The sequence below is a fragment of the Heliconius melpomene genome, chromosome 10 (genome assembly GCF_056956725.1).
Source record: "Heliconius melpomene rosina isolate 202511_hmr_F chromosome 10, ASM5695672v1, whole genome shotgun sequence".
NCBI lineage: Eukaryota > Metazoa > Arthropoda > Insecta > Lepidoptera > Nymphalidae > Heliconius > Heliconius melpomene.
The window spans coordinates 5,105,079-5,115,321 of record NC_140398.1 but is presented as its reverse complement, the minus strand read 5'-3'; the positions used below and the strand labels follow the sequence as shown (position 1 = coordinate 5,115,321).

General features: G+C 33.9%; 1 protein-coding gene across 1 annotated transcript; it reads right to left on the bottom strand.

The window, feature by feature from the left end:
• Positions 1 to 339: 339 nt before the first annotated feature.
• On the bottom strand, positions 340 to 9,346 carry LOC146535267 (juvenile hormone epoxide hydrolase-like). Its single transcript, XM_085191611.1, has 7 exons — positions 9,116 to 9,346; positions 8,388 to 8,561; positions 7,297 to 7,545; positions 5,524 to 5,670; positions 1,300 to 1,645; positions 744 to 975; positions 340 to 575 (listed from the first exon to the last, which is right to left on the bottom strand). Exons 1-7 carry the CDS (start codon positions 9,209 to 9,211, stop codon positions 371 to 373), a joined length of 1,449 nt encoding a protein of 482 aa, XP_085047737.1. The 5' UTR covers positions 9,212 to 9,346; the 3' UTR covers positions 340 to 370.
• Positions 9,347 to 10,243: the final 897 nt, after the last annotated feature.

The window sequence follows — 10,243 nt, the reverse complement described above, 5'->3', positions numbered from 1 at the left end:
TATGAGACGAGAAAAATATGTGAGACTTTATAGTTACTTCCGTATGGAACCTACATGAGAAATTTCTGTTTCTCCGCCCAATAGTTTCGTACATGAGTTAAATACAATTCATCAAGATTGAGGACCGCCTAATTTCTAATCCGGACACCCGGAAGATGTCATGCATACAAACAACTATACTGTACAATACTCTATACCAAAACTATCTTTTTTTTTCTTTTTTACAAAATAACATCTACTTAAGATTCTTTCTTTTTATATCAAATTGATTAAATAACAGAGATAAAAAAATATTTTTTGTAGGTAAAAAAATCCACCCAATAAAAATAAAAAAACCAATGAGTTTCCATAATTTTATTCAACAAATATGTTATTTTCTCTTTAAAAACCTCCTCACAGCCCTATACAAGTCCTTAGCGACTTCTTCTGGATTTTCAAACGCTATGAAATGGCCACCGCTGTCGAGATTCGTTATGCCCAATAGATTGCTGTACTTCCATCTCAGTATGAAGTCGGGCTGGTGCATCAAGTCGTGTTTAGTTCTCATACCCCATGTTGGCACTTTAGTTGGTATGCTTGAAATAAAAAAATAAGCGTAAAGCTAAAAAAATATTAAATGACTTTTGCAGAATTAAATAATAGCTATTATGTACCATATATATACTTAAAACATGTATAAAATATATCAACACAAGATAAACAACAAGATCACAACAGAATCGATCTATCATAACAAACTTTACCGAGCCAAAGTTTCCTCCATATTATAATTTGAAACGGTCTCCTTGTACAGTCTAAGCGATGTTGTTATACTTCCAGTACTCCAATACAAGAGAACGTTGTCTAAGAGATCAGTGGAATTGAATGGGGTGAAGCTACCAGTAAAAGCTTCTTTGTGAGCAGGATTTGTAAATAACAGATATTTTTCGATGATGTACACTGCTAGACCTAAAGGTGAATCTTGTAGGGCTATACCTGAGAAAGAATATAAAGTACTGTGTCATTTGCCTAAGTTAGAAAAAATCATGTGACTGTAAGCGCGAAAGGTTCTGAGTTCGATTTCTACACGAGGAAATAAAATATTTAATATTTTCGTATCTTCGTTCTGGTGTCGAAGCAAAGAGCGGCGTTGAGTCCCATCCCTAAACTCGTAACCCCTTTCAGAATTCGGTACAAGATGAGGAGTGGAATGTCTTACCAGACCAGACTACTAGCGGAGTAGGCAGAGGGACCCTAGTAATGAGATAAAAACATATTATATTTAAATAATTCCAAAAAAAATGTCTAACGTCTATTTACCCAACGTGTCCGGCTTAGTGCTTTGCAAATGTAAGTACCCCAACTCCTCAATATAATATTGAAGTTTGTCCGAAATAGGATATATTTTGTCCGCCAGGTCATTAGCAACCAATGATGGGCAGACGCTCCCAAGAACTAAAGCCAATTGCGCCAACTTTGATAAATTAACTGGTGTAGTTGTATGAAAACCTAGAACTTGGTTAGGAAATATGGTGGCCATGTGTGAGCCAATTGTATGGCCAAGATCACCTCCGTGTACGTAAAATTGTTGGTGACCAATCCTCTCCATTAAATTCCTCATGATGATTGCAATTTGATATGTAGTTAGTCCTGGTTTTACCCGTGCCTGTAATGAAAGAATATTATATTTAAAATTAATATATTTAACCTGTATTATATATTTCAGGGCATGGTTGCGGACAGTTATTCACTATGCTTGCTTCTCGGACTAATACAAATTGTTTGTAACTTTTCTAGTAAAAATGTCAAAATTAATCAACACACATAATTGACACAATTTTAAGTACAATAAGTCCTAGATTATATTTCGTAACTGACACAAAAATATAATATAATTCCAGCCACTATCCATAACACTGGTGGAAAAACGAAAACTTGTCGCTATCCCCGTAGAATAAAATGGTAATCGCAAAATCTCAACTTTTTTATCTTATAAAATTTTCTTACTCGAAAGTTAATAGTCTTATAATAAAGTTACTGCGCTCTTCTGAAACCAATTTTTTTACGCTACCATTACTTATTTAAAAATTACGTGTAAGATCCCCCAAATAGTAAACGTAACCATGTGGAGTACAGTAAGATATACAGTACAGTAATTTTAATATTTGCTATGAATATAATTTCAATATTTCATAACTTTTAGATTAATGTCGAAAAAATACTAAAAAAATAAGTTTGTATATATTTATTTAGATGCATAGAACTCAAAAAACTTTTAACAATAATATAATGGTTTTGGCGTTTATCATTTTGTTCCCCGGGGACGGCGTTGTACGCGTTATAATACTTTGCACCATTATCATTCATCACTGTCAAATACAAATATTAATTAACTTGTAGCGAAAAGTATAATAGATTACCATAGAACTCAATAAACTCGAACATTAAATAAACTTTTTATTCTAATCTACTTATAATAACGAGGAAACTTAATTTTCTTAGTGCTACAAGTATACAGGGTGTCCCAGGAGCCAACGATAAAACGAAAACAGGTGATAGACCAAGTCGTGACAGTTATGAGAAAAATATAAAAAAAAATCTGTGTCATGTATTTTTGATATTATATTGATTTAAAAAAATATCGGAAAAACCGACACCCTGTGATGATTTTTCAAGTCCTAAGAATACAAATATTACTCTTTTTTCATTTTTTTTTCTGTAATGTAATCATGAGTAACCCTTCTGTGAATTACAATTTAAGATTGAAACATACCTGCATCGGTTTTTAAGAAAATGCCGCGTTTTTGCCAAACATTAAATTCAAAATATTAAGTACACCCAACTTTAACCGACTGTACTATAAAAAAAATGTACTAAACTGTTTTTGCAAGTAACTTTAAAAGTTGGCGCATTTAATCTGGATTCCGAAATGGTACTATACTTGCTGGATTACTTCTTTGTTGAAGAGAGAAAAATCTAAATAGATGATAATCGGGATGACGTTCAACGTTTTTGTATCTTTTCCGATACATTCTAGCTGCAGCATTAGCATTACATAACCACTCTCCATGAATGAAATGCATATTGGCAATGTGTCAAAGACCGAGTATATGGCCTGCGAGAGCCCGGACTTGAGAACTATCCTTACAAGTCGTGGGCCAGCCCCTAAGTCGAAAATGTTCAGGTATCTTAGATCCGTCATGCACGAGTCTGGAGGCATCGATCACGATCTCCATGGTCGGATAAGCGTTGCCTGGGCTAAGTGGCGGGAGGTCACTGGTGTGGTCTGTGATCGCAGGATACCGTCCAAACCTTTTCCGATTTAGGGGTTGGCCCAGGACTTATAAGGATAGTGCTCGAGTCAGGGCTCTCGCATTCCATATACTCGGTCTTTGACTCATTTTGAAATTGTAATTATGTGACACATTCGCGTTCTTTCCCACATAGCATGGTAGACAGAGAGGACCTAATGTCACCACTAACCCAATTTTAGAGACAGCGTGTTGAGTGGCGGAACTTAACGCCGCACTTTATATGCCGTAATTTCGCATGCAATGGCTCGAAAGTTGAGTGGCAAAGGGAAACGTAGAGTCTTAACGTGATAATGATAACGTGAAAATGCATGAACCTGCTTTTTGTAAAATCCTTCAAGGACATATCTGAGTATAAGGCTTTATAATCCTATGCTATTAGCAACATGTTAACATGGTATATTAACCATATAGATATTTGGACTGGCACGAGGAACGTATAGCTTAATTGGTCGTTCGTGTTATACAAGAGGCTCAGCTTCAAATTCTCCTACGTTTAAATTTATTTTAATTAGTATGAAATCGAGTAGATTATTTCATACATTCACCACTCAAAATCGATTCCAAAAAGCGATGCTAATTTTGTTTCATTCCTGGTGAGGAAAAAAAACGGAGCGCAAAATGCTACGATCTCTATATATCTCTGTAGCTTCGTCCATTATGATCAATTTCTTTCTTCAGGGCCCCCTGGGTACCTGCCTCTCTTCTCACTCTTGCTGTGTATGTACACAGAGAGAGTACATGTGTACTGGCATAGCTTCAGCGGGGCGAGAAAATAAAAACAAATGATTCCCTGAGTGGGAATCGAACCTATAATCGTTACTTTTACAGTCAGACGATGTGCCTAGGTAACTACCTATACAGAACTAGGTCAACATATTGTATATTAGTTACCACAATGTTATTACGGAATTCTAATTAATCAATATTATATGTGGCTTTATACAGATTTAGGGATATACCACTACTAAGGTAAAGTGATATATTTTGGAAAATTATTTATTTTTTTATTTAGATTTATAAGTAGTGTAACGCCACTATTTTTTTACATTGTTTTAAAAAATGGATGAGGTAGCAGTAGCTTATTCTAATGAAACGAGGAACTCCATATTTTTATAAAAAAAGCAGCTTCACGCTGTATCCCGCACACAGCAGGGTAGGCAGGCGGAACATAGAATTATCACACTCCGTTTCCCACGGCATGTTGAGTGGCGGTACTCAACGCCGCGCTTTTGCCTCGATACCGGAGCGAAGAAACGGAAATATAAATTTAAGTAAATATTTCGTTTCCTCGAGTGGGGATTGAACCCACTACCATCGCGTTACAGGCACACCCTTGTGCCCTCGCATTTCTTCGCTCTGGCATCAAAGAAAAAACCCAGCGTTGAGTTCCCGCACTCAATTCGCAATGCCTCGAAAATTCGGTGGAAATGGGGTCTTAACACTATGTTCCCTCTACCTATCCTGCTATATACGGGATACAGCGTGAAGCGGATAAATATTCGAGTCAGCATGTATCGTTTGAAAGATAATTTATCCACTACATTCCTATATCTAACAATCAAATGGCATCGAACAGAACATAATCCCATAAATAGTCGTCTCTATGAAATCATTAGCGCATAGATCTACTCACTTTAAATCGCTTAACTCGATCATAATTCTCTGATGCGAACGTAAACTACAGTGACAATAGTAAATCAACGTAACTCACTACAGTGGCAATGGTTGCAATCATTTGATATACTGGCTTTGTATTTCACTGTAGAATTTCATGATTGATTTGGTAGTTAATTTACTGTATCGTATATATGATTTATTATAATTATTGCATATATGAATATATTATGAACGTTTATTGAAATAATAGTATGTATTTGACACTATTTGTTATTTAAAATGGCAAGATTTTTTTTTTACATTCTCATAACAGCCACTTGCTGCTTTAGAAACAAGACAAAGCGGACCATTGAGTCCCGAAAATTGGGCTGAAGATGGAGAAAGGAGTGGCTTAACACTGATGTCAAAAAAACAGGGAGAACCTAGTGACAAGACGTCCATTAACTGGTACGAGTAAAATGCAGTTTTGATTGATTGCGCAGGCGCAGGTACCACAATGTCGTTTTGAATTGAATTTCTTTTTTAACCGACTTCAAAAAGAAGGAGGTTGTCAATTCGACTGTATTTTTTTAAATATTATTATTATTTATACTTACCATCTAACATTACTTACTTGTGAATACGCAAAACCAGGTACGCTAGGCGCGATGACTTCAAAAACAAAGTTGTGGCCGGCCCTTACATTTGTTAGTATAGGTATCATATCGTAGAAATCTCGTACAGACGACGGCCATCCGTGTAAAAGGAGAAGCGGATATACCTGCCAAATTAAAACAAATCATTCAATTAATCATTTGTTTCAAATAATTTGTGTATAAACTATTACTGTAACCACGCGACGATCGCAGCCTTGAAACCAAGCCAAGGTTTTTACTTTAAAATACATATATTTAAATCTTTTTTAATTACATGTCTCATATTTATGTACAAACAAACCAACTTACACCTTACAAAATAAGAATAAGGGACAAGAGAGATACTCTCCTGCCAAGTAAAACATCAAATACTACGCTAGTACTACGAAAGTAAAACTGCTTTACATGACTATCTTCACACAACCTAAGTTCTATTATTGTTTACATTTGTTAACAAACCGTACGCCCAGGGGTGAAAATCCTAAAATCCACTTAGAAATTTCCAACATTAGCCGTAACACACACAAACTAGTTGAAAGAGATGTTTATTATTTAACCAGCTGTCTTCTTTTATTTTACTTGTACTTAAACAACCATTTTTAGAGTAAATTGAAAGACAATAAATGATGAGTAATCCAAAATAATAATATTAAAAAGTCAGTCGTAGCGCAGAGGCACAAACGTATGACTAAACGTGACAAATTGTGGGTTCAATTCCCAATCGAAGAAATAAAATATTTTATATTTTTATTTCTTCGCTCTAGTATCGAGGCAAAGCGCGGCGTTGAGTTCCACGACTCAACACGCAATGCCTCCAGAATTCAATGGAAAAGGGGGACTGGAAGTGCCTTAATAGGAACAGAGTGTCTTAACACTAAGATACCAGATTCGCATCAGTACTGACAGCTGAAAATTAAGATATATAAAAGACATGAATTACGCACCTTTATACATATTATACTAGCATTTACTTGCGGCTTAGCTCACGTGACGAAAACGAAATAACTAAAAGTATCTAAACTTGTTTTAGCAATATTTTTAATTCTTACTCTGTTTTCCCGATAAAGGGACTAACCAACAGAAATTGGTTCTTTTAATATAAACCAATAATTCGTAAGAACTATTGGTTTAGTTTTAACGCGTTCTAATTCCAAAGCCTCCTCAGCTTTATAATATCATAGTATAGAAAAGATACATTCGTTGATAAGTGATTCGAAAATTCCCCACGTACTGTAGTCATCGCTTGAATCTAAAGTAGAGGTATCGATCTCAGAATCTAATAAATTAACTAAGAATTGACGCCTTAATGAAAACTGGCGTGCCGTTGTATTAAAAATGTATATTTTTGCAACAGATAGGCACCGTAGAGAGCTTTGAAATGAAGCTTTTTTTTATTTTTGGATATATTTTCCGAATGTAAAATTTCTGTGTTTTAGTTTTAACATAAAATGTGTTAATTACGTTGGATAAGTGGCAAATGGAATGTCTTAACACTAGTTTCTTTTTGCCTAACTAACTGAAGCAAAAAATAATACTATAAATCTCTTAATTTATAATTTAGGTATATCAATATCTACTCAATATTACGAATCATCTAATAATTTTCCCGGTTAGCCAGAAAAAGACATTACTAATGTCTTTATGTCTTTAGCTTGTGCCACTAGGCACAAGAGAATGGAATGACATCGTCATTCGAAAGTAAAAACGAATACAAAATTGACCTTTATTTCAGTAAGCCGTGCTGTACATACCTGTACGTTATCCACATTTTCTGGCACTACTCTCATATAATGTATATCCAACCCCTGTATGTTAGTCTTATAATGATTATATTTATTTAAAAATCTTTCTCTTTGACTATATTTGTATTTGAACTGCCAGTCCCCGAAGATTTGGCCTGTGACATCAGCATACATTCCGTAAGCCGAGGACTCGTTTAAACTTTTAATTCTCGTTGCTCGACGATACGCTTCGAACTTACGCCGTAAGTTTTCTTGCATCTGAAAGATTAATAAAATAAATAAAATTATTTCACTTTCAAAGTTTTGAGAAATAATTTCTTTAGTTTTCACAATTACTAATTAGAAGTTTTTAAATTAAAAGTATGACAGCCGGATAATAAAAATAAGAAGTTTCGATACGATTGCATTATGTATGCAGGGTATTCCCATCTAATATACACTAATTATATTTTTTTTCTCTTTCACGCTATATCCCGCATATAACAGAGTTGGCGTGGAGAACCTAATGGTTCTCCACTTGAGTTCAAACATATTGATTGGTATATGGATATATAGAGAAACATTTTTATTAGCAAGCCACAGACTGGAATACTAAATATGTCCAACTTTGCCAATCACCATAAACGGTATAATATACGTTATACACACATCTACGAAAGCGAGTAACGAAACTTGGTAAAATATCTAAATATTATCAAAATCTTGTAGGAACTTCTCAACTAATTATCAGAAAACTTGTAATTGGACTAACTTCGCTGTTTAGCCTTACTGAACACAAAGAATATTCGAAATCAAAACGATAACAATAGAAAATGTTCTCTTACATAAAACAATAGATGTTACAAAAATCATAATTTTCATGTTGCAAAAAACAAAATATTTTTTCAGTCTATACAAAGAGTAAATAAATAAATTATCTAGAAAATTATTTATCGACGCCGTAGTGACCCTGACACGTCACACAGACATACGACGGTTGTAGATTCGATTCTCACTTGGGAGAGTGAAATATTTTCTTATTTCGCTCTAGCACCAAGAAAAACCGCGGCGATGAGCTCCTTGTCTTAATAAAATAATTTAATATAAATAAAAATACTTACTGAATCAGTAAAAGTAATTCTAAAAGGTCGCACAGATGTATCTTGCTTGTTCGCTCCCCAAGTAACGTCCATATCGAAATTTGGCAAACTTGGTGTATATAAAAAGCTTGTATAAAAGTAATAGCATGATATAGATAGAACTATTCCTAGTGCAGAAATTAATAATTGAGTCACCTGTGAATAATATATTGTTTAGAATATAATAAAAAATACGTTATTCTATAACAAGTGTAACATCTATCATCAGTCTATTACACTAGCGACCCGCTCGCGGCTTCACCCGCTTGAACCACTATTATTAAATAAATTAATTAAAAAAAACAATTTACTAAATAATCTCAATTGTTTTCATGTTCTAATGACATTATCACTTTAAAGACAATGTCTTTACATTGAAAACTAAAGTTTCAACTAATTTAATAAAAAAAATCCTTAAAGTAAATACTTTAAATTGATATATTATTTACGAAGCGATTAATAAAACAAACACTAAATGTTAAAGGAAGCTTGCGGAATACAATAATGAAAATTGCATTTAAATCAGCTAAGTCGATTCTGAGATAAGCGTGCACAAAAGCAGACTAAAAGATGATTTTTATCATCATTGTTTCAGAATCGAACCCTCGACTTAACTCGTAGACTTTTTTCATACAAAACACATTTACACACAGTTATCACATATCTACATACAGTTCTATTCTATATAAAACAATTCATATTATACTTACAACAAAGTTACTCTTCTTTTTGACTTCTTTATGAACTTCTGTTTCTTTCTTCTCATTTTTACTTGCATTTTTCTTTTCTTTCTTTTTTGGAGCCATTTTGTTTACACAATCAACGTCTATTCCAAATAAAGATTGTGATAATACTGAATTGTTATCATAAATTTATCGGTAAACATATTATTATCTTATCAAATTGGATAATCCTTATTTTGTAATAATTACGTGGCTGAAATTAATAAGCTAATTAAATAAGAATGTAGGCTAACTAAGAACTCTTTTCCAAAACATTAACAAACAATTTTTTTGTCTGTTCTGTTCTTTCTAATATGGCGTTCCGAGTGTGCCAGTTGAGCACAAAATCACTTCGCCACTGTCACGTTGAATGGAGAACTCACGAAAGAGATTTTTTTTGTCTATCTTTCTGTTTACCCGCGTTAGGCATTAGTCAGGCAGACATTTTTTTACAAAGAAAGTCAAATAAAATCCCAAAAGATTGAAATTACTATTTACTATGTGCATAACAATATAGATTCTAAAATAATTAATAATTTTTCCCCAAATACACTTAAATAATATGAAATAATTATTCGTATCGATCGTATAATCAAATCAAAACTATTAATAATATAAAAAGGTATAAATTAATTTTCTATTTTGTTTTGGGAAGTGTGTATTTAATGCAACTAGATGACTCTCTACTCGTGTGATAACGAACGGTACTCAACGTGACATTTAAAATGGTGTCAAAAGCTTGCTGTGGTTTACATTATTTTGTACAAATTTCAATATATATATATTGGCCTCACCCATTATTCCGCGTAGCGGGGTACGCAGAAGGAACCTAGTGTTAGACTCTCCGTTCCCCACGTGCCCCCCACATATCAAAATATTGCGTGTTGGTAGTTGGTAGAATTGAGCGGAACTTAACGCCGCAAATCAGCATAAATACCAGAGAGGATCAATGAAAATAATTTATACCCCCGAGGGGAAATCCATTGACTTCCACATAATTCCCTGCAAATAGCAGGAACATAAAATAATAGCGTATTATTATAAAATCTAACACGAAAACGATCTTAACTAAAAATATATTTCGAACTTGTATAGACGTCAGTTTCTGCGAGTCAG